The sequence below is a fragment of the Martes martes genome (genome assembly GCF_963455335.1).
Source record: "Martes martes genome assembly, chromosome: 6".
NCBI classification, from domain to species: Eukaryota; Metazoa; Chordata; class Mammalia; order Carnivora; family Mustelidae; genus Martes; species Martes martes.
Window position 1 is genome coordinate 24,493,582 of NC_137893.1, and position 25,440 is coordinate 24,519,021.

The following is a 25,440-nucleotide window of genomic DNA, read 5'->3' on the forward strand; positions in this document are numbered from 1 at the left end:
GTTCCTAACAATTCTAACATTTGTTTTTACCTATAATGTATAAGAATAGCTCAAAGATAATTATATCTATATTTCCACCAGCAATAAGACTGCAGATTGAGGGGTGCCTGGGTGGCTCAGTGGGTTAAGCCTCTGCCTTCGGCTCAGGTCATCATCTCAGGGTCCTGGGATCCAGCCCCGCAGCGGGCTCTCTGCTCAGCAGGAAGCCTGCTTCCTCCTCTCTCTCTCCCTGCCTGCCTCTCTGTCTACCTGTGATCTCTCTCTCTCGTCAAATAAATAAATAAAATCTTTTAAAAAATGCTTTTAAAAAAAAAGACCGCAGATTGAAGTTTAGGATTTCTTCGTAGGTTTCTTTATCCTGAGAATATATTCCACTATAAATGCACTGTAAAAACACTATTTTCTAAAATCATTTCATTATTTACTTGCTGTGGTTATGCCACCCACTCAATATATGTTTAGATCATTTGCTTCAGCTTGTTTTCAAATTTTAGCAATTACATTTTTCTTTAGAATTGAAAATTATTTAGATGTGTAAAACATATACATGACTATTTTTTAAATACAGATCTTTTGTGTAGCAATAACAAAAAATGAAGAACAGGACAACAAAAGAACCAAAAACTAAACAAAGTTAAATAACAAATGAGAAATTGGGATATGTAATTGGAACCTCTAGGAAAATTAATTACTTTTTTACAAATTGTGTAATAAAAGACTTGACTGTTGTCTTTGTTAGTTGACCAATACCATAATGCATTACATGACTGTACGTTCAAAACTGTATAGTCAGGTATATTCAGGGTAGTCTGTTCCATACCTGTCCCCTCCAGCTGTTTCTTCCCAACCCAAATATATAGGCAAGTGTACATTCGTAGTTCACCTATCTTCCCAAAAAAATACTGTACTGTTCTGCGTATTGGTGTGTTTTTGGTTCCTGTTATTATTTTAAAGCTAACCCATATTCTGGAGCTCACATTACATCTTGTTCGGAGTTACACAGTGTATTTCATTGTATGGATCCATTGTATGGATCTACTCCAGTTTATTCACCCACTCCCCTACTCCTGTTTGTTTGGTTGGTTTCTAATCTTTCGCGATTATAAATAATATTACAGTGAATAACCTTGTGCATAAGTCATTTTGTATTTTGGAAAGGGTTCCTAGAATTGGGATTGCTGGGTCAAAGTATAAATGCACACGTAATTTTTCTAGGGATTATCAAATTCCCTTCCATAGATGCTGTGAACTATTTTCCAATCTCCCTGGCAACACGTGCTGTCCCTGTTCTCCACAGCCAGCAGCCCAGTAGACAGTCAAACTTTCGGGTCGTTGCTAATTTGATTATTTGCCTCCTTTTTTATCATTCTGCCCCAAGATACACCACAGTGCTTTTCAACTGCCTTTGGAGGAACTTTTCTTAGCATAAACAATAGGTGATTGTGTTGAGGGTGGTAGAAGGAGGGTGGCTGCTGTGTCCCTATCTACGTCCACTCACTTAATCATGGAAATGCCAAAGCCCAAAGCATACACCATCCTTGTACTTCCAAAGGCTGGCTTAGGTTTCCAGCCAAAGAAAAGGACATCAAATATAACTCAACTTGTTTCTAAGGTCAGCAGAATGTGGAGAGGACAGTAAGTGAAATCCACTGGCACTTTACCAACTTCAAGATCCTGAGAAAGGTGGAGGAGGAACCATGACCATCTTTTGTCAGCTTGCTGTCTCCCAAACAACCCCAAATCCAAGGAGATGGAGAAGTCCCTGTACATGGCTGGAAGTTTCCACAGGTTGTGGTGTGACCATTTTAACCCGCAAGGCTACTCACACGCAGGACTTCTTCTTTTGCTGCTTTGTGGGAGTCAGTGTCATCAACAGTCCTTGTTTTTTGTTTGTTTTGTTCTTGTTTGTTTGTTTTCAGCATCTCCCATTTCCCTATATTTCCATGGGTAATTTTGGCCCCAGGGGACAATTGGCAATGTTCTGAGACACATCAGGTTGTCACAGCCTTGGAGGGTGGTTACTGCTGGGATGTTACTAAACATCCCACCTTGCACAGGACAGCCCTCCTGCCATAACAAAGAATCCATGCCCTCAAACATCAGTAGTACCAAGGGTGAGAAGCTCTGCTATACTCTTTCTTTATGCACATATTTGCAGACACTTGCAAAATGACTCTTACCAGTGGCAGAGGAATGACAGAATCACAGATACTTCCTCTCCCTGCTCCCCCAAAAGTCACTATCAATTCAGAAATTTCTTTAGTCAGAAAGACTCAAAGGAGTGATATATTTATCTGGAATAAATACCATTTTAACCTTCTACAAGCAGATTATCATTAGGTATAATGCAACCTTTTAACTGTAAGTATAAAAGAAAGTGCTGATTATTTAAAGTAAATGGGACCAAAAGTCCCATGAATAATCAAAAACTTGGTTAATAGAGTATGACCGGAGAATAATGCATTTGGTTTCTGTGGAGAAATTAAAGTACATGCTGTGAATTGGTATTAAGAAAATTGCATGAAAAGTTAGTCTTAAGGTTCCGTGATTCTGAAGAAACAGCCTCAGGTGCACAATCTATCACATTTAGCCTTTATCTCTCTTCATTTTTTCATGACTTCTTTCACCTTGGATAACCCAGAAGCTCAGGCCTTGGAACTTTTTGAAATGGTAAGATAGCTCACTCTCCACGTTTATTTTCATCTAGAGCAGAGCTGAATTTTATTGCCAGGAGTTTGTTATCTCTTCCACAGGAATTATTTTGAACTTCAGCTTGCCTTATTTAGTGGGCAAAGACTGTGTTTAACACTTACAAGCTGAATTCATTTCATCTACAGTGTACCCCTGAGAAGTTACGCCTAAAAGTGAATTTTTGGAAATAAAATTGGATTTTTAAATCACAAGGGAAATTTGCTATTCAAAGGGAGTCTGAGGCTAAATATTTGTAGAGAAAAGCATCTTTCTGCAAAATGAGTACTCTTTTCGTACTTTTTTAAGTCTACATTTTTATCTGTAGCCTGAATCTAGTCCAGTATTGTGCATGATACTAATTTGAAAAATATCAATCATAAATTTGAAAGCACTTTGAACGTTGAAGCGAGTTTTACAAGCTATTTTTAAGAGTGTAAAATTGGGTAACACATCTTTCATTATGAACAAGGGTTTGTTTATTTATGTATTTGGGAGAGAGAGAGAAAAAGGGAGGGTGTAAGAGCAGAGGGAGAGGGAGAAGCTCCAGGCTCAGAGGGATCCAGAGGCAGGGCTGGATCCTAGCACTCTGAGATCACTACCTGACCCAGTGAGCCACCAGGCGCCCCTAACCAGGGTTGTTTTGTTTTGTTTTGTTTTGTTTTTTAACACTTGCTTTGGGTGATGAGAAAAGGGGCAGGATACTAGGTATACCTGAAAAAAGAAAAGGTAGCATTGCTTGAATGATAACCACATTGACTGCTTCCCCTCAGCAATAAAGAGTAAGGAATGGTTAGTAGGTTGTTACTTCACGTAATGCTGTGGTTAAGATCATGGATGCAGAAACCTGATTGCCTGAGGTAACACCCCTGTTCAAGGCCTGGTGTGGCCTTTGACCATTTACACAACTTGGATGTGCCTCAGTTTTCTCACATGAAACATGGAGAATACTAACACTACCTACTTAATGGAGTTGTTTTGGGGATAAAATGAGCTAATCATGAGCCGTAAGTGAAAAGCACTACGGTGGGTGATCCGGTTTTGAATCCTAGTGGTGAACGGAGCGTCCTTCCGAGGGAAAAGACAAGAGAGGGTGGGCCCGGGCCCCTCTGCACCCCTGTGGAGGCATGGCTGCTTCTGCCTGGGCCGTACCCAGGGGGAAACCGAGACTCAGCGGGGAGGCTGGTGATTAGACAAGGATCAAGGGCATTCCTTGGGGAAAAAGAACCCTTTCCGCCGGGCCACGCCACCTTCCGTCCGGTTGGGAACTGAGGGCGAAGAGGGCTCAGTCACACGCCTTGACTTAGCGTCCCACTACTGACCAGCGAACCGTAGCTCCCCAAGGCCAGTCGCCCTGAGGGCCGCCCTCACACCGGTCCACTACCCCTGCCAGGGGATGGTGGACAGCTGTGAGAGGCTTCCCAGGGGAACCGGCACCTCTGCCTGGCGCCCTTCCGTCCGGGCGGGCTGGGAGCCGTGAAAAGAGGCTTGGCAGACACCGACTCTCGTCCATTACACAAATATTTCTGTGCGCCACTCTGTGCTGGGCGTTGGGCATGCCCTGATGACTCAGACTGGGCCCAAGTTCCGAACATGACTGTACTACTCGCCAGCTCCCACGACCTAACCTACTCCTGGGATACCGAAGTCTTCCCAACCTTGGGAGAGGAGGGGGTGTGGGAGGAGCTTAAGCTTTCGCCCTACCCCATCGCCTTCCGGGACTCACCTCCAAAGCCCCGCCCCTTCGGGGGGTGTTCACGACTGTGCCATAAAGTAGGGAACAGTCTTTGCTCCTGAACTACCCGCCTCTATCTTTACGACAGGCCGTATTCCATCTCGCCAATATGGCATCCCCCAATTAGGAGGCGGCCGTGGTTTCTACCCAGATAGCCGGGGGCAGTGCTGAGCTCGGGCAGTTGTTTGTGTAACCCGAAGCGCTGAAAGCTGCAGTTAAAGTGCTTTTCTGGTCACGATTCCAAGAACTCACCCTTCTCTGAGGGTCAGGAGTTGCCGGTTTCTTCTAGTTCCTGCAAGTTCATCCTCTGCCCCTGGTTTGTTCCTCGCGCCACCTCCGGACACCCCCAAGTCCCTGACATTCCCAGACTCAAACTATGAGCCTTCGGCAGCTGCTGTTGCGCTTGCCCCGTTATCTCGGGGTGTCGGGTTCCCCGCGTCGCTGGTGGTGGTCCCCGTCCCTCGATACCATCTCCTCGGTGGGCTCCTGGCGTGGTCAGTCCTCCAGGTCCCCGGGCCACTGGAACCAAGTGGTGTCAGAGGCAGAGAAGATCGTGGGCTATCCCACGTCTTTCATGAGCCTCCGCTGCCTGCTGAGCGACGAGCTCAGCAACATCGCTATGCAGGTGCGGAAGCTGGTGGGGACTCAGCACCCTCTGCTTACCACGGCCAGGTGAGCTACTTACTCCCTATCCTCCTGACACGCTCGCACCCACTCGAGTCCTTTTTCCTGGCCGACACCCCCTGCCTCGCTCAGACTGACTCCCTGCTTATTTCTTTTTACCCCTTTCTTTCCTTAGCTCTCCTGGACATTTGATGTTGTCTCTTCTCTAGTCCACTCAACTTAACTTTCTTCTCCATTTGCTCGGCTGAGCGGATAAGTGGTTTAGTTTTGAGAAAGCACCTGTAGTCTTCTCGCGTTTTTCTTTCTTAGTTATTGAGGGTAAAGATGCCTCAGTGAATTGTAGAGAAATCGAGTAGGGATGTGGGTTTAAGTCACTTTGTGGAAATTTAAAAATAGGATACATTGATTTTCGGTTCCGGACTGTTCCAGTGGTCGCCTCCAGAAAAAAATGGAGAGGGGGAGATGTTGCTGAAGGTAGACAGTTCTTTGCAACGAATATCCCAGCCTTAAAGTAAGAATCTATCCAGTCAGTAGTCACTGTCCTCTTGGGATTTTTATCACTTATTCTGGACTACTACTGTGAAACTTGCCATTAGGATTTTAAGACCACAACTTATGCTTCCAGTAAAAACAAACGAACAAAAACCTTTTTTATTTGAAAATAATTTCAAGCATACAGAAAAGTTGCAAGAATAAAAATAAGAACACAGCTGCATACCTTTTATTCAGATCCCCTATTCTAAACATATGTACATACTATTTACATTTATGTGTAAATACACACATTTTTAATGAATTATTTGAGAGTAGAGTGCATACATCATGGTCCCTTATGCCTAAATATGTAATTGTGTATTTCCTAAGCGTAGGAATATTCTTTACAGTAGTCAATTTAAACACATTTAGTATTGATACAATACTTTGTTAATATACCATTGATATTCCAGTTTTGTTAATTGACCCAGAAATGTCCTTTATAGTATCCTTTCCTCTCTAGTTCAGGATCTAGCCTAGGATCACGTATTACAGTTAATAGTCATGTCTCTTTCATCTCCTTCAACTGGGAACATTTCCACAGCTCTTGCTTTTGTGAGTAGAGCTGTAATTAGTTCTCAAATGGGGCAGTTTTGCCCCCTCGGGAACATTTGGTAGTATATGGAGATGTCATGCCTGGGGCATGCTATTGGCACTTAGTAGGTAGAGGCCAGGGATGCTGTTAAACACCCTATAATGCCCAGCACAGACCCTACAATGAAGAATTACGGGCCTCCCAATGTCAATAGTACCAAGGTGGAGAAAACCTAGACAAAAATTATCTTTTTTTCCCCCGTTTTCCTTTTTAAAATTAAACTTATTTTGAGGTAGTTATAGATTCACATGCTGTTGGAAGAAATAATAGAGATCCAATGTACCCTTTACCCGTTTCTCCCAATGGTAACATCTGGCATAACCATACTCTGGTATCACAAGTAGATTATTGACATTGATACAATCAAGATGCAGAACATTTCTGTCACCACAAGGATCCCTTATGTTACTCTTTTCCGGCCACCCCTACTTCTCTTGCTTACCCTCTTGGTATAATTTTTTCAGATACCTGTCGTTTCTTTGTTACTACAGAAGTGACCGAATAACAATAAAGTGGTTTTACTTGTCGGCATTGTTTCCAATATCAGGAATATCATCTTATCAGTGGGCTAAACGTGTCCTGTAGTTAGAATGTTAATTCTCTGTAGACTTTAGATGTTATACACTCAAAAGACACACACACACACACACACACACATACATATGTACTTATATGTTTTAAGGCTTATTAATGAAACTAATGAGCTTACCATCTAATTTAAAAGCTGTAACTACCAATTCTTTTGAAACTATCTGTACTCCCCAGTCCACATCCCTAAATCCCAGTGTACTGGATTTTGTGTTTGTTTTTCCTTTTTAAAAGTTATATTGGTGTTTCTCTAAATAATATGTTAAATTTTGCTCACTTTTGAAATTTATAAATATGGTAGCTTATTGCTTGTAGTCTGCTATGCTTACTTTTTTATCCGTAATTGTTCCTAAGATTTGTCCATGTCGCGCTTAATTGTACTTCATTAGTTTTTCACTGGTGTATGAAATCCTGTTGTTTGAATATGCCATAGCCTTCTCTCAGCATTTGGGTGGTTTGAATTTTTGTGTTATGAAAAATGCTGCTGTGAATGTGCTTGCGCATGTCTCCAGGTGTACTTGTCTTGAGAGACTAGATGGAGGAGGAGTGTATGCACGCGTTCAGTTTTAGTAAATAATAGCAAACTGCTTTCCAAAGTGATTGTACCAGCTGCTACTCTCATGAGCAATGTCTGAGTTCAGATTACTCCATGTTCTCATAGCACTAGAGCCTTGAAGTTTCTTAATTTTTGCTAATCAAATAGTGGGTTTCACTGCATGTGGTGGTAATGGTAGTGTTAGTGGCAGGGCTCGTAGTAGTACGTTGCATTGTGCATATTATTGTCTTTGTAATAAGACATAGAAGTGAAAAGGGCAGAGCTGGAAAAAGCCTTATTAATGTGTATATTCTGAGAGTTGTAATTCATCTACTTAGTTGCCAGAGCATTAGAAGGGGTGTTGGAGAAGATCCCTTCTAAAGCCACCCAGAGACAAACTAGATGAAAGCTTGTAAGACTAATTGGCTCTAAAATTTCCTGGTTGTAGCTTGCCCTGACTGCCCAGTACCATAGCACAGTGAAAGAAGTAGAGAGGAACAAAATAAGTAAGTTGCAGTAAAGGTGGTAACATGTATGAATTGTTTTATTTTGTGAGAAAAGAAAGAGCTAAGGTGCATGTAGTTTTATTATTCTTTGATAGTGTATCACAATTTATTTAAACAGTCTGAACTCACGGGCAGAACAAAAAAACTTTTGGGGAGGATGTCCTATATTTATCTGTTTTAGTAGTGGAGCAAGTGTTTGATAGGGTAGGCAGACTGATTATTGTAAATTATAGCTAAAAACATGGATTAAGCAACTATATATATTTTTGAATGATGTACACCTTGCTTTGTTGAAATCTTATCAGCAAAGCATTGATAATTAAGAGGAAGGATGTGAGGGTTATCTGGCTGCAACATCTGTCACCCCATTGATTGCCAGGGTTGATTCGGCTGATCCAGCTGGCTAGGTAGGTGTCCCCTTCCTCCCTCACTGCTCCATGTGGGTCCCTCCTGAAGCTGTGTGCTCTGTTGAAGAAGACCACCTTCCCCGTTAGAGGAGAGGACTGTTCTTCCATCAAGGATATACGAGTAGCTGCAGTCCCCTGCTAGGACCTCCGAAAAAGCTCTCAAGGTCCATTTGTAGGAGAACGTAAGGTAGTGAAGCTTCTAAGACTGCAGACACATTCAAATGAGGTGCTGCATGTGGCATTCTGCCTTTCTTTAAAAAAAAAAAAAAAAAAGAAAAGAAAAGAAGAAGATGCTGTCATTATGTTAGCCAAGGACGGAAAGACCCCTTGTAGTTGATTTAGTTAAACATAGGAAACTGGACTTGGTAAATTCTTTTACAGTGTCATATTTTGGGTGTCTGTTATTTACTTAAATCAATATTCTAACCCCTTGGGTCATTTTACTTTTTGTTTAAATCTACATGGTATGTTAGAGATGAATCATGTCTGATACCCTAAAATTTAGGTGAAGGGTGGGATTTTTGGTAAGGAAATCACTATAATTTATTATTCACTACCTTCTCTTTCTTTACCTATGCCATCTCATCAGGAAAGGAAAAAGAGCCTAGAAGTGTACTCTAACACATTCAGAAGTGAGATTAAATTTAAAATCTTAGGGCACCTGGGCGGCATAGTTGGTTAAGCACCAGACTCTTGATTTTGGCTTAGGTCATGATCTCAGGGTCATAAGATTGAGCCACGTGAGGGCTCCGTGCTCAGTGGGGAGTCTGCTTCTCCCTCTCACTCTCCCTCTGTGCTTGCTGTCTCTGTCTCAAATAAATACATAAAATCTTAAAAAAAAAGAAGAAGAAATTACATAGGTAATATTTTAGGGTGGTTGTAGTATATTACATATCATTTCCTTTGTGATTCTTTTTTCTCCTTTCTTCCCTAGGCTGTCAAACTTCTTCTCGGTATAGGGAGGACCTGAAAAGCAAGTGCAGTAAAGTAAAATGAACAGCAAGAAAGGAATTAAAATAGTTAAAACACTATTGGGGGGGAAAGGTAGGAGGAATCATTCTATATTATGTCAAGTCATAGATATAATTTCATTGATCAAGACAATGTGGTATTGGCAGAGGAATAGACAGATCGAAGGAACAGAATAGAGAACCCAGAAATAGACCAACACAAATATGCCCAATTGATTTTTGACAAAGGTACAAAAGCAATTCAGTGGAGGGAGAATAGTCTTTTTAACAAGGTGCTGGAATGATTGGACATCACTGGCAAAAAAACGAACCCTGACCTATACCTCACACCTTAAGGAAAAAAAAAAGGAACATGGATACCTGTGAGATCAATGTAAAATGAATTTAAATGTGAAATGTAAAACTGTATAACTTTTAGAAGAAAAATAGAAAACATCTCCATGACTTGGGGCTAGGTAAACAGTTACTAGACATAATACCAAAACCCCATTTCATAAGAGAAAAAAAAGTCAGGAATTTGACTTCATCAAAATTAAAGTCTTTGTAGGGGTGCCTGGGTGGCTCAGTTGGTTAAGCAGCTGCCTTTGGCTCAGGTCATGATTCCAGGGTCCTGGGATTGAGCCCTGCATTGGGCTCCCTGCTCAGTAGAGAGCCTGCTTCTTTCTCTCCCTCTGCCTGCTACTCTGCTTACTTGTGCTCTCTATCTCTCTGTCAAATAAATAAAATCTTAAAAAAAATTAAAGTCTTTATAAAAGACCCTCTTAATAGAATGCAAAGATTAGCCAGAGATGAGGAGAAAATATTTGCAAATCAAATATCTGAAGGACTGGTATCCAGAATATGTAAAGAACTCTCTGAACTCAATGGCTAAGAAGGTAAACAATACAATTAGAAAATGAGCAAAAAGTAAAGATAACAAGTAAGTATATGAGAAGGTGGCAGGTAAGCATATGTAACATTAGCCATTAGAAAAATGTAAATTAAAACCGTGATAAGGTAACTGCTACTTACCTGCTAGATAGGCTAAAATGTAAAGTACGGACAATCTGATATCCTCGTGAAGATGCGGAGAAATGAAACCAGATTTCTTTTAATGTTGCTAATGGGAATGTAAAAATGGTACAGCCGCACTGAGAAACCGCTTGGCAGTTTCTTATAAAATTAAACATACACTTCCCATACAAACCAGCAATCGTACTCCAGAGAATTTACTCCAGAGAAGTAAAAACTTAGGTCAAAACCTGTACTCAGGGACTCCTGGATGGCTCAGTCGGTTAAGTGTTTGCCTTCAGCTCAGGTCATGATCCTGGGGTCCTGGGATCGAGTCCCGCATCGGGCTCCCTGCTTGGCGGGGAGCCTGCTTCTCCCTCTGGCTGCTGCTTCCTAGCTTGTGCTCGCTCACTCTCACTCTCTATCAGACAAATAAATAAAATATTAAAAAAAAAACACCCTATACTCAAATGTTATAGCAACTTTATATGTAATAGCCCCAAATTGGAATAACCCAGATGTCATTCAATGGTGAATTGTTGAACAAACGATATTGCAGCCATGCAATGAAACCCTGTTCAACAATGAAAATAACTGAACTATTTATTCATACAACAATTTGAATGAACCTGGAAAGAATTAGGGTGAATGGGATAAGTTAATCCATACTACTGGTGGGAATGTAAAAAGCCACTACAGAATACAGTATGATGATTCCACAGAAAAATTAAAGAAAGAATTACCATGTGATCCAACAATTTCACTTCTGGGTATATAGCCAAAAAAAATTGAAAGCAGGGTCTCAAAGAGATGTCCGTTCACCCATGTTCGTGGCAGAATTATTTGCAATAGCCTAGTGGTGGAAGCAGCCTGGATGTCCATCAGTAGGTGAATGGATAAACAAAATATTGTGTACATATAATGGAATATTATTCAGCCTTAGAAAGGAAATTCTGGCACATGTTGCAACATGGTGAACCTTGAGGACATTATGTTAAGTCAAATGAGCCAGTCATAAGAAGACAGATACCATATTATTCCATTGATATGAGGTATCTAGAGTAGTCCCATTCACAGAAAGTAAAATGGTGGTTGCCAAGGGCATAGAGTTTCAGTTTTGTAAGATGAAAAAGTTCTGGAGATTGGTTGCACAACATTGTGTATATAGTGAACTGTACACTTAAAAAATGGCTAAGATGGTAAATTTTATGTGTGTCTTACCACAAAGAAAAAGTCAATCTCAGAAGTTTATATATTGTTGGAAAGGGAGAATTTCCTCTGCCCTTCAAGATCCTTCTAGCTGGACTAAGAATCAAAAGGACGTGAGAGAGATTAACAGGAGAAAATCAAATTTAATAGCATATATGTGGGGAATTCACATAGACATGAAATTCCAAAGAAATGAAGCAAGGAGATTGTTATATGGGCTAAGAAGAGGAGGAGGGGTCTGGGTATTACAAAGGGGAGAAAGATCATTAGCAGGAAGGTGAAAGGACATATTTGGAAACAAATGTTGCCCAATTATTCAGATAAGTTTCTCAGGGAAAGAGGAGTCTCTGTTAATAGCTCTCTTCCTGGTATGAGCATGCAGTTGAGGGGGAGGTGAAGAGTTTTTCCTTGATCTGCTGGGTTTCGATTGCTTTTAACTCAAAATAATGTTCATGCCAAAGTAGCCAATCTTGGGACAGCCTGCCCTTGGCCCCTGTAATACTGTATGATTCCATTTATACAACATTCTCAAAAGGACAAAACTATGGAGATGGAGGACAGATTAATGCTTGCTAGAGTCAGGGACAGAGTGGGCAGCAGGGAGGACATAAATACAAAGAGGTATTTTGTTGTGATGGAACATTTCAGTATCTTTTTTTTTTTTTTAAACATTTTAGTATCTTGATTTTGATAGTAGTAACATGAATCTATACACGGGATAAAGGTGCTTAAAACTATGTACACTGACACATACAAATGAATACAGGTTAAGAAAAATGCTGAAAATGGAATAAGACTGTAGTTTTGTGTTTTGTTTTGTCTTAAGATTTATTTATTTGATAGAGAAAGAGCAGGGGGATGGCAGAGGGAGAGAATTGAAGCAGACCCGGTGCTGAGTGCAGAGCCTAACGTGGGGCTTGGTCTCACAATCCATGAGATTATGACCTGAGCCAAAACCAAGAATGATACACTCAACTGACTGAACCACTCAGGCTCCTAGGTCTGTAGTTTTGTTAACACTAATGGACGAATGTTAATTTTCGGTTTTCATATACTGTATTACAGCTGAAGACTGAGGAAAGCCAGGTAAAGGATTCATATGACTCAATACTATTTTTGTAACTTTCTGTGAGTCTGTAATTATTTAATTATTTTAAAAAGCTGAAAAGAATCACTTTGAATTGAGAGGGAGAATGAATTAGTGAATTAACCAACAAACATGCAGTAGGCTTAGGAGACAGGAGACCTGCATGTTCTAGTTTTATCCTGTCAGTAGGTAACGGTATGACCCAAGGCAAGTTATTCCATGTTTTCTGGGCTTTAGTTTCCTAAGCAATGAAGTAAGGAGTTTGAATAAATGATTTCTAAAGGTGTTGCCATTTCTATACTAGTATAGAAATTAGTGTTGTAATTGAATATGGCAGGTAAGGGAGCCATTGTCATTTCTCAAGCAGGGAGTGAGCAGATTGGATGCAATGTGGTAACACAGATCTATGATCCTTTTCCTACTATTTAAAAATCCTAAAGGCTCAGAAAACAGAATGTTTTTTCAGGCTCATAAATCTGACCTGAACTGATGAGCGATTATTTATAGTCTTTCTTTATTCCACTTAATGTGAATATTCATGCATTTTTGCTGCAGAAATATTCATGTGTTTGATTACAGGGAGCTGCCCCAGATCCTACTGGAGTGCAGGGTAAAATGCACTTTCCTAAAATCAGAAAAATTTTGAATTGGTTTCAGGGACTTTGGATGAGAGATTGTGGACCTGTCCAAGCTGGACAGTAGGCTGTAGGATGGACTAGAAGGCCAGGTATGTGATATAGATTGGTAACGTGGTAGAGGTTGAATGTGGCAACAGTATATCAACCCTTATTTCCTCACAACTTGTACCCTATGGTTTGTTATTACCTTGCTGATTAAATGTGATTATCCACTTGTGCAAAATATATATTTTTAATTTTTAATCATTTAAATTTCTGTATAAATCATTACAGATCTCCCCTACTATCTGAAAGTAGAGCATTTCTATAAAACCTTCGATAAGCCAAAATGGCATCAAGCAAAAGAAGCAATTACCATTAATTTATATGGTAAACTTTCTGAGTATTCCCAGACCCAAAAAATAATCTCCCTTAGGCTTTTTTTGATATCTTAGGACACATCTTGCTAATGAATCCACAAAATAAATCGAGATAAAGCACAGGTGCTCACAGATACAGTTCGAAGCTACGGCAGTTTGATGCTAAGATGCTAAGTGTAGTTCCCAGAGAAGGAGCTTGGCAGTTCCAGTCTCCCTGCTCCGGGTGCGTGCTGCTTCTGTAACGGCTCACTGCAAAACAAATGTTGAACGCTATTTTTGCTTTTTGCCTTTTTTCATAAAAGTGAAAATCCTCTTTGTATTTCTCGTGGTCAGTGAACTAACATATGTCTTTTTGAAGCAAAGTGGCTCTAATGTGAGCTTTTGAAAGGCAGGCCATTCCTGTATTATTTCGTTTGAAGTACTTTTAGTTTTATATATACCTACTGTCAAGAACTGAAATGTTTTCAATGATCATATGGAGGACACTTTATTGTTTCTAAGGTAATGACTTACTTTTTTCACATAGAATTAAATTTTTGTTGTTTATACATATTGAGTAATATGGCCTTACTTGTTTTCGTTGATTACTGTTGACATATTTGGCTTTTAGGATGAAATTTTTGTTTAAATACTCTTATCTTCTTACTTTTGCCTTGATATCTATTGCACATTTACATAGGTAGTACTAATTTAGTATCATTTAATGGAGACAAATTATGACATTTCATCTCTCTCTAAGGGGGTGTTGATTCCTTGGCAGATACTTTTTGTTCCTGAGTTCACTACAGTTACTTGGCTACCTATAAAGCCTTATTAGTCTTTTCTGCGTGTTAAAATTCTTCAGAGATCTTTGAATTTATTATTAGAAATTTAATTTTAGTCTCTTCCATGTTTATAAAAGACCTTTTCTAGATTCAGTTCCGTAATTACTGACTGAAAACCTATGTTACTTATGAAGGACTTTTTTTTTTTTTTTTGGATGACTAGAAGAAAATTAAAAATTTTAATTCATTCCACAAATATTTGAGGTGCTCTTGGCATGGAATGTACAAACAAGAATAAGACACAGTTGCTTCCCTTCAGGAATTCATCAGAGACGGAATAGTGAGCATGAGCTCTACAATCAGACTGTTTAGATTTATATCCTGTCTCTACAACTACAAAGCTATGTGATCTCAAGCAATTTCCTTAATCTTTTTGTGTTTTAGTTTCCTCATTTGTAAAATGAGAATAATAACAGTACCTATATCTTAGGGTTTTATGAAGATTAAATGGGTAAATATAGGTAAAGTGCTTAGAAGAGTATCTGGCACATAAAAAGTATCCAAGTGTTAGCAATTTTCATTATTGAAATTCATTTCAGTGGGGAGATGTGCTAATAGTGAGAGTACCTTGGGATATATGCTATAGTATGTGTGAATGATATGCTGTAGAGACAGGGATAAAAAAAAAATCTCTACAGAAAATTGAAGACTTTCAAAGATAAGATGACCTAAGAGTTGGGTCATGTTGGATGGAAAGGAAATGACCAAGGCAGGGATATAAAAGAGAAGAAATTGCTTAGTCAGCGGTAGAGAAGTAGTAGTTTGGTGTGGTCTGAACATGGGATGGGATGAGACAAAAAGGATAGGTTGAACATATATGTCGCTTCTGCCAAGACAGAGTAATGAATGCTAAACAAATAGAAAACTGGACAAAAAATATGAAACAGTTGTATTCTTGGAGTACGAGGCAGTATAGGATTGTGATTCTATGAAAGGGAAAACAGATGAGATGAAAACTATCACTCTGGCTTTGTGCTGGGAGGTATTTTCCAAATAGCCACACAGAGAGGGGAACATGAGCAGAGGATGGTGTTATCAGTGAGTTTGAGACAGATCAGATTTTGGGGAAGCGAAGGCAGCAGGAAATTGTGGGGCAGAATATGGAAGGGGAGGGAGTATACAGAGAAAGGCTCCAGACAGCTGAGGTACCCACCTGAGTCTATTTAAGTATGAGCAGCACATGTGTAGGATGAAAATCCGTGAGGCTGGGGAGCTATAAGCTGGCAGTTCTCAGAGTTCTCACAGAGCTGGGAGGCATCTGAGTTCTAACTGGACATTATGGAAAGACTTTGTTAAACAGCCAGGCACTCAGTGAAGACCCCAGAAAATTATGCCTCAGTAATAGGGTCAAACCTGCTTTAGAGGGTAGACTGCTCGAGAACCTCCCTAATAAAGCTAAACAACAAGTCTCGAAAAGATCAAGCTGACCCAAAAGTAGTTGAACTGCCAGCCAAAGCACACCGAAATTCTTAAAAGGAAGATTAAAATCCAGTCACTCAACAGCACAATTTAACAATATCCAATATCCAATTAAGAATTACAGGACATTTCAAGAAGCAGGAAAATATAACATATACCAGGAGAAAAATCAGTCAGTAGAAACAGATCCGTAAGACACTGATGATGGAATCAGCAGACAAGACTTACTATAAATATGCTCAAATTTTCATTTTTTAAAATTTATTTTAATTTTAAAAACATTTTTTAACTTAAATTAATTAATTAACATATAATGTATTATTGGTTTCAGAGGTACAGGTTATGATTCATCAGTCTTATGTAACACCCAGTGCTTGTAACATCACATGCCCTTCTTAATGTCCCTCTCCCAAGTGCCCTATCCCCCTACCACCTCCCCTCCAGCAACCTCAGTTTGTTTCTTATGATTGAGAGTCTCTTATGGTTTGTCTTCCTCTCTGGTTTTGTCTTTTTTATTTTTTCCTCTCTTCCCCTATGAACCTCTGTTTTGTTTCTTAAATTCCACAAATCAGTGAGATCATATGATAATTGTCTTTCTCTGATTGACCTGTTTCACTTAGCATAATACCCTGTAGTTCCACCCACATCGTTGCAAGTGGCAAGTTTTCTTTTTTATGGCTGCGTAATATTCTATTGTATATATAGACCACATCTTCTTTATCCATTCATCTGTCTCTGAACATTTGGGCTCTTTCCATAGTTTGGCTGTCGTGGACATTGCTGCTATAAACATTGGGGTGCAGGTGACCCTTCGAATCACTACATTTGTATCTCTGGGGTACATACCCACTAGTGCGGTTGCTGGATTGTAGGGTAGCTGTATTTTCAACTTTTTGAGGAACCTCCATACTGTTTTCCAGAGTGGCATTACCAGCCTGCATTCCCACCAACAGTGTAGGAGGGTTCCTGTCCTCAAGTTTTTAAAAGGAAGCATGAATAATGATACATGTGATAGAAAAAATATGTAAAGGTAAATTCTGGGGTGCCTGGTTGGCTCAGTGGGTTTAGCCTCTACCTTTGGCTCAGGTCATGTTCTCAGGGTCCTGGGATCGAGCCCTGCATCGGGCTCTCTGCTCAGCAGGGAGCCTGCCTCTCTGCCCTGTGTCAAATAAATAAATAAAATCTTTTGAAAAAAGTAATATCTGTAACTGAAAGTTCAATATGTAAAAGGAAAAAATTTATCTGGATTGGCTCAACAGTAGATTAGACCTTGAAGAAGAAAAGATAAGTGAACTGAAGACATAGCAATAGGTACCCTTTCCAATCTGATACAGAGGCTCCATGAATAATTATAGCTAATATTCTTAATAGTGAAAGACTGAATGTTTTCTATGACAGGACTCAAGGATATTCTCCTTTTCTCTTCTGTTAAAATTTTACCAGAAGTTCTAGCCAGTCAAGAAAAAGAATTTAAAAGCATATTGGGTTAGAAAAGAAAAGCAAGTCTTAATTACTAAATAACGTCACATGCTAGGAAATCCCTAAGAATTTACAAAAAAGCTACTAGAGCTGATAAGCGAGTATAGCAAACATAAGTTATATAATGTCAAAATATACAAACCAGTTGTGTTTCCTTATATCAGCAATAAACAATTGGAAAATGGATTTGCAAAATGTTCACCGTAATATAAAAAACATGAAATGCTGAGGGATAAATTTAACAAAATATATATAAAGTCTGTACATTGAGAGCTATAGAACACTGGTGGGGAAATTAAAGATGACATAAATATACCCAATTCATGGATTGGAAGAGTTAATATTATTAAAATGTCTGTTCTTCCCCAAATTCATCTATAGATTTAGCATAATCCCAATCAAAATTTCTACAGATGATTTTTTGGTCAAAATTGATAATAGCTGATCTAAAATTAATCTGTGATTGCAAAAATCCACAATAGCTAAAACAATTTTGAAATATAATTGTGCAATGCTAGCATCACATGATTTCAAAACTTCTAGATAGCTACAGTAAACAAGACTCTGAGGGACTGGTGTACAGACAGGCATATACATCACTATGACTGAATATAGTTCTGAAATGGACCCACAGGTATATTGGTAATCCATTTTTGACAAAGGTAGCAAGGCAGTTAAGTGGGCAAAGGATAGTATTTTCAACAAATGGTGCTGGGGGAAAACCTCATGCCATAAGGAACAGTGACCTTGAAATGGATCCTATACCTAAACATAAAAACTAAAATACAAAAATTGTAAAAGAAAACGCAGGGAAAAAAATTGTGACTTTGAAGTAAGTAGAGAACTTTTAGAAAGCATGAAGTGTAAAAGAAAAAAAGAGCTAGAGTTCATTGACATTTAAAACTGCACTTTAGGGGCGCCTGGGTGGCTCAGTGGGTTAAAGCCTCTGCCTTCGGCTCAGGTCATGATCTCAAGGTCCTGGGATCGAGCCCCGTGTTGGGCTCTCTGCTCAGCGGGGAGCCTGCTTCCCTCCCTCTCTTTCTCTGCCTGCCTCTCTGCCTACTTGTGATCTCTGTCAAATAAATAAAATCTTAAAAAAAAAAACAAAACTGCACTTTAAAAAAATGCTGTTAGGATAATAAAATGGCAATAGGGTGCCTGGGTGGCTTAGTCGGTTGAGCATATAGCTCTTAGTTTCTGCTCAGGTCGTGATCTCATGGGTTGTGGGGTTGAGCCCCTCCTCGGGCTCCATGCTCAGCGGGGAGTCTGCTTGAAGACTCTCTCCCTCTGCCCCTCTTGCTCTTGACTGGGCATGCTCTCTCCCTCTCAGATAGGCAGATAGGTAGGTAGATAGGTAGGTAGAAAAGAGCAAGCCACAGAGTGGGATAAAATATACACATGTCTGACAAAGGGCTGGAACATACAAAGAAGTCTTACAACTAAAGCAGACAACCAACTCAAAAATTGGAAAAGATTTGGACATTTTACAGAAGAGGTTACCTAGCCAGTTAGTAAAATTGAAAATGACAACATGCTTAACATCATTAGTCATCTCAAAATGCAAACAAAGTAAAACCAGAAAGAGATGTCACTGCATACAAACAAAAATGGCTAAATTTAGGAAGTCTGACCGCGGTAAATGTTGGTGAGAATGTGGAGCAGCTGAAACTGTCCTATGCTGCTAATGGGACTATAAAATGGTACAGCCACTCTGAAGAACTATTTGGTCTTTTTTTTTTTTTTTTTAAGATTTTATTTATTTATTTGAGAGAGGCACAGTGAGAGAGAGCATGAGAGGCAAGAAGGTCAGAGGGAGAAGCAGACTCCCCATGGAGCTGGGAGCCCGATGTGGGACTGGATCCCGGGACTCCGGGACCGTGACCTGAGCCGAAGGCAGTTGCTTAACCAACTGAGCCACCCAGGCGCCCTATTTGGTCTTTTTTTTTTTTTTTTTTAAAGTTAAGCATACCCTTGTACCTTATAATCCAGCAATCCCACTGCAGGGTATTGAAATGATAGAGAATGGAAACAAATGTGCAGTCTTTTTTTTTTTTTTTTTTTTTTTAGATTTTATTTATTTTTTGTCAGAGAGAGAGAAAAAGCGAGTGAGGACAAGCAGGGAGAGCAGCAGGCAGAGTTAGAAGCAGGCTCCCTGCTGAGCTGGGAGCCCAATGTGGGGCTCCATCCCAAGACCCTGGGATCATGACCTGAGCCAAAGGCAGCCGCTTAACTGACTGAGCCACCCAGGTGTCCCTGCAGTCAGAGATTTTAATACAATTATTCAGAGCAGTTTTATTTACCATAGGCATAAACCAGAAACAATCTAAATGTCTATCTCAGGTGAATGGAATATCCTTCAGAAAGAAAAACGAGGGGCTCCTGGGTAGCTCAGTTGTTGAGTGTCTGCCTTTGGCTCAGGTCATGATCCCAGGGTCCTGGGATCGAGCCCTGCGTTGGGCTCCCTGCTTAGTGAGAGAGGCCTGCTTCTGCCTCTCCCACCTCACCTGACTGTGTTCCTGCTCTTGCTGTCTCTCTGTCACATAAATAAATAAAATCTTTAAAAAAAATTTTTAGAAAGAAAGAAAAATGAGTTGATTAATGATTCACTCAATAACATGGTTGGATCTCAAGAACATTATGCTGAGTGAAAGAAGCCAGATACAAAGGAATGCATGCTGTATAATTTCATTTACTTGGAAAATCTAGAATAGGTAAAATTATACTGACAGAAAGCATCCACTTTGGTTGTTTGCTTGGGGCCTTAATGGGAACAAAGAAATTTTTAGGATACTGGAAATGTATCATATCTTTATTGTGGTGGCAGTTATACAGATGTATACATTTGGCAAAACATTTTACTGTACACTTAAAATGTATATGTTTTATTGTTAGTGACTGTTATTGAATGTGTCATTTTTATTGCTAAAGGGTGTTCCTCTGCATGGATATAAGCAAATTGTTTATCCGTTCACCTTAAATGAACATTTTGATTGCTTGTAGCTTTTGGCTATTGTGAATAAAGCTGATATGAATTAAAGTTGTTTCAAAAATAAAAAAGGGGGGGCGCCTCGGTGGCTCAGTGAGTTAAAGCCTCTGCTTTCGGTTCAGGTCATGATCCCAGGGTCCTAGGATGGAGTCCTGCATCGGGCTCTCTGCTCAGCAGGGAGCCTGCTTCCCTTCCTCTCTCTCTCTCTGCCTGCCTCTCTGCCTGCTTGTGATCTCTGTCTGTCAAATAAATAAATAAAATCATAAAAATAAATAAATAACTTAAATAAAATAAATGAAAAAGGAAAAGTTGTAGCTAGATTTTGAGGAGCTTCTTTATGTAGTGTTAATATCTAATTTAATTTTGAGATCAACAGAGACCGCTAAGGTTAAGTGGTAGAGAGATTTGAATAGATACTTTTTTTGAAAGCTGATTTTTGCAGCTATGAAAGTTGTGGGTTGCAGAAAAGAAAAACTGGAGGCAGGAAGGCCTGGCTATAATCTAGGTTGGTATAATCTAGTCATTTCTATAGGTTGCTATAATCCAGTCCTTTCTCCCCCTGCACAGTTTTATTGAGGTGAATGGTCAAGTAAAATTATATATATATTGAAAGTGTACAATGTGATTATTTGATATATGTATACATTGTAGAATGATTACCTCACATAATTACCTTTGTATGTGCACTGATGTGTGTGGTGAGAATGCTGAAGATCTTTCATGGTAGATTTTAAGTATACAGTAGAGTGTTACTAGCTGTAGTCACCATGCTGTACATTAGGTCCTCAGTACTTCTTTTCTTATAACTGAAAGCTTATACCCTTTGACCAGCATCTCCCCATTTTTCCTACCCGCCCCCAGTACCTGGTAATCATCATTCTACTGTCTTTTTATATGGTTGAGTTTGACCCCCACCTTTTTCGCCCTTTTTTCCAGATTCCAGATATAAGTGAGATCATACAGTATTTGTCTTTCCCTGTCTGGCTTATTTTATTTAGCATAATGTCCTCTGGGTTCATCCATGTTTTTGCAAATGGCAGGATTTCCTTCTTTCTCATAATTGAGTAATATTCCACGTGTGTGTGTGTGTGTGTGTGTGTGTGTGTGTGTGTGTTTATATATCACATACTCATTAGTATTTATCAGTTGATGAATTGTTGTTCCCCTATCTTGGCTTAAGTTGTTCCCATATATTGGCTGTCATGAATAGTGCTGAACATGAGAGTGTAGATACCGCTTCAGGACAGTGTTTTCATTTCCTTCAGATGGATACCTAGAACTGGGATTTTCTGGATCTTGTGATAGTTCTGTTTTTAATTTTTTCAGGACCCTCCATATTGTTTTCCATAATGACTGTACCAGTTTACATTCCCACCAGTAGTGCACAAGAATTTCCTTTTGTCCTTATCCTTGCCAACACTTATTATCTCTTGTCTCTTGGTAAAAGACATCCTAACGGGTGTGAAGTGATATCTCATTATGGTTTTGATTTACATCTCCCTAATCATTAGTGTTGAGCACCTTTTCATGTACTTGATCGCCATCTCTGTTTTCTCTGGAAAAATGTCTTCTCAGGTCATTTGCCCATATTTTCTTTGGATTATTATTGCTATTATGATTTTGCTGCCGAGATATATGGTTTGCAAATATTTTCTCCCATTCTGTAGTTACCTTTTCATTGCGTTGCTTGTTTGCTGTATAGAAGCTTTCAGTTTGATATAGTATTACTTGTTTGTTTTTTGTTTTGTTGCCTTTGTTTTTAGTGCTAAGACCAATGTCAAGAAGCTTTTTCCTTGTTTTCTTTTGGAGTTTTACAGTTTTAGGTCTTACATATAAGTCTTTAATCTGCTTCAAGTTGATTTTTGTGAATGGTATAAGATAGGGATCCAGTTTCATTCTTCCATTCATTTCTTCTTTCAGCAGCTGGTCAAGTGTGTCCCCTAGTGGCCAGGTACTGTGCTTATTACCAGGGGATTCAAAGAACGCAAGGCACTGAACCGCAACTCCCCTACCCCTTAAAAAAATTTACATTCAAATAAGGGAAATAGATGCATAAAACAATAAGTGTAATAAAATGTTACACATGTTGGACTAAAAGTATTTTCAAGTAAAATGAAGACACAAAGAATAGAGGGGTCCACTAGGCAGGGGGCTAGTGAATCAGGAATGCTCAATGAAATGACTTGAGTTAAATATTAAAAATTGAGAAGGTGTTTTGGTGATAAAGGAATATGAGGGTAGGGTATGAACTTGGGCAGTGGTGGTGGAATTGAATTATCAAAAATGGATTTAAGGTACATTTGCAAAGTGGAGTTGACAGGACTTGGTAATTTTGAAAGTAAGAGAACAGAGTTGAGGCTAAGCTAAGAGTAAGCTAAATAATTGAGTATGTTGAGGTACCATTAATTGATAGAAGGCATACAGGAGGAGAAGCATGTTTGGGTACAGAGTATAGGGGGAGGTTCTTTTTTTTTTTAGATTTATTGAACTTGAAGTATTTGTGGCATGTGGAGATGTCCAGAATGCAGTTAGAATGGTTCCAGTGCTCCTAATGGAAGTAGACATGAGCTAGAGTTGGAAGCTAAGATTTGAAGCCATAGGGATTTATTATCTTTTAGGAAGGGGGTATAGAACAGTGTCAGTGTTGTTTGGTTGCAAAGGAAGAAATTGATTTTGGATTACTTAAGCAAATAAAAGAAATTTATTGGAAAGACACTAGGTAGATCACAGTTTCAAAGGGGGAGTTAGAAAACCAGGCCTTAGGAAGAATGGAAACTGGGGAAGCTCTAAGGGTTATCAGAAGCATGAATTTTGGACAATTTCTCTGCAGTACAGCACTGTTTTCAGGTAGTTTTGGCTCTGGCTGCCTTTTATCCTCATATGGCTTCTCAAAGCTCAAATTCCTGTAAGAGAGGATTAATTTGGCCTTTCTTTCATCTTGTGACTATTGTAGATTAGTTCCTTTACTGGCAAGTGGTGTACTGTGAGCTGCCCTGCCTGGGTCATTGCCCTCTCCTTTGGTCAGTTAGGGGGTAACTACTGTATTTCAGACCAACTCAAACCTCATAGAATAAGGGAAAAGAATTTCCTTAAAGGTAGGTGAAGTGTTATGAGACAAAGGGAAAATAGGTTCTGGGCAGGACAACCCCCCCCCCCTTAATCCTGAGTTTACTGGCTGCATGAAGCCATTGGTGCAGCTTGAGGGGTAGGTGGCATGTAGGAGTGTACATGATCTGATAGGCAACATAATTGTCCATTCAGATCCCATTTAGGCCTGCATCTGTTTTTCTTGATGATGGCCTGCTGGAATTTAGAATTAAATGCATCCAATAACGATGAATGATGAGCTACTGGATTACATGGTCATATAACATTGTTGTATTCAGTTTTCACCAGTCTACTAGTGAGCCAGGAACTTTTTCTCAAAAGGAAATAGTTACTTCATTTGCTTGTTGAAGGGGCCATGGCCTTGTTCCAAAACTGTGGGGCTGTGTGGTATTAATTGGGTCCTTTTGACAGGTTCAACACATTATTGTAGGTGGAGGGATCTTTTGACTTGTCTATGCAGTCATAACGTTGTAGGGGAGGAGGGCAGTATGTACACCTGCTATTTCAGCAAGGAGTGTCCCACCCAGAACTTGTTACCCCTTTGTCTGGTATCAACATCTCACCTTTCCTTTAGAAATTTTAGAAATTTCCCCTAAAAGTGCAGTGATTTTGATAAAGAAATGGAATTTGTTCAGCTTCTCCTTTGTACTTTTTATTGTAATATTCCTTCCTCCTGAGCTAGAGAGCCATTGTGGGATTCTGTCAGTTTTGTGGGACTATCTGAAGGGTAGGATGTGTTAGTCTCACAACGACGACTGTGAGAAGAGGCTGAGTTGAAACTCCATCTCTCCGCATAACTCATAAATCGTCACTCTGACCATGGGCCAGTATGGTATTCTTTCTTTCTTTATTCGACAGAGAGAGAGAGAGAGAGGGAACACAAGCAGGGGGAGTAGGAGTGGGAGAAGCAGGCAGGGAGCCAGATGCAGGACTCGATCCGAGGACCCTGAGATCATGCCCTGAGCCGAAGGCAGACGCTTAACGCCTGAGCCACCCAGGTGCCCCTGGTATTCTTAATTCCTAAGGTATTCCCTATACCTTAGGTATTCTTAATTCCTAAGAATTAATGTTAGCTCAGAGCTAGTAGGTAATCATCAAAGGCATTGGGTATTTCCCTTTCACCAGCTCATGATTACCTGGGTAAATGGCTAGAGATCCATTTGAAAAAAAAAAAAAGGTCTTCCATAAGGGAATTGGCCTCCAATTCATTCAACAACTTGGGTCTTGGCTTTGGGTCAGAGGTCATGACTCTCCAAGTGTCTCACACTGGTCTCTGTTCACTAAATGTAGAGTTGTTTGTTTGTTTTTAGCTATTTAAATCCAAACAGATCTTAGTGGGATGGCCCTTCCTTTGAATTCTTGGGTCTGATTAATGAAATATAGACAGGGATTTCTGCCTATCACAGCAAAGCCTGAGATTACCGAATATTACCCTGCTGCCTGTGGGATCACCATGTCCACTTTGCTTCTGGCAATTAACAGCTACCACCTGGACCCACCCAACCTTCCCTGAGCTCCTCCCAGCACTTTCTGAATTTAGGGAGTCCATGTCAGTAGCAGTTCCTCCCACCCAAATCCTTAGCCCTAGCAAGAGCTGTTGGAACAGTTAGTAATGATTGTAGTGTGCCCCTCACCAATCCTTTTCTGGTGTCAAGAGTGAAAGGAGAATTTTCTGGGCCCAGTTGGGAGACTGAGTAAGAACAGTATGTTATGTGAATAAAAGTTGATAGTTTGAATAGAGAAAAGTGGTGCAAGAATCACATCTTTACACCACGGGCTTCGCTTTAAGAACTACCAGGACAGTCAGAACCATTTTCGTACTGGGAATTGCAACTTAGTTTAGGTCAAGTACCATCATCTGTCATAGTAAACTAATGACAATTTGACTAAGTTTTGTACTCAATTTGTAATTTTATTTGTTTTAGTTCTATAAGAACTATAACCATACAGTGTTTATAATTTCTATATTTGGACATATTTAAATGATATTTTAATACAAATCATTTAAGGCAGTAACGGATGACTGAATTTTTATCCTTTAAAAATGTAACATGTATCACTCAAGGATGAGGAATACTCATGAGTCTGTGTGATTTGGGGCCCAGTTAATAAGGATAAATTGATCATAGGTTTTGAAGTGCTATAATACTTAACTCTT

At 39.6% G+C, this 25,440-nt stretch overlaps 1 protein-coding gene across 5 annotated transcripts in view; it reads left to right on the forward strand.

Annotated features, from left to right (window-relative positions):
* Window positions 1-4,524: 4,524 nt before the first annotated feature.
* The window catches only part of PDSS2 (decaprenyl diphosphate synthase subunit 2), a 270,703-nt gene continuing 249,787 nt past the window's right edge, over window positions 4,525-25,440 (forward strand). For 4 of the 5 annotated variants that reach the window (XM_080805612.1, XM_080805613.1, XM_080805611.1 and 1 more), the window contains exon 1: window positions 4,525-5,095. In XM_080805612.1, coding sequence (XP_080661738.1) covers window positions 4,800-5,095 — 296 coding nt within the window. In that variant the 5' untranslated portion in view covers window positions 4,525-4,799. The remainder of the gene's footprint in view (window positions 5,096-25,440) is intronic. The other variant, XM_080805614.1, reaches the window with a different exon arrangement.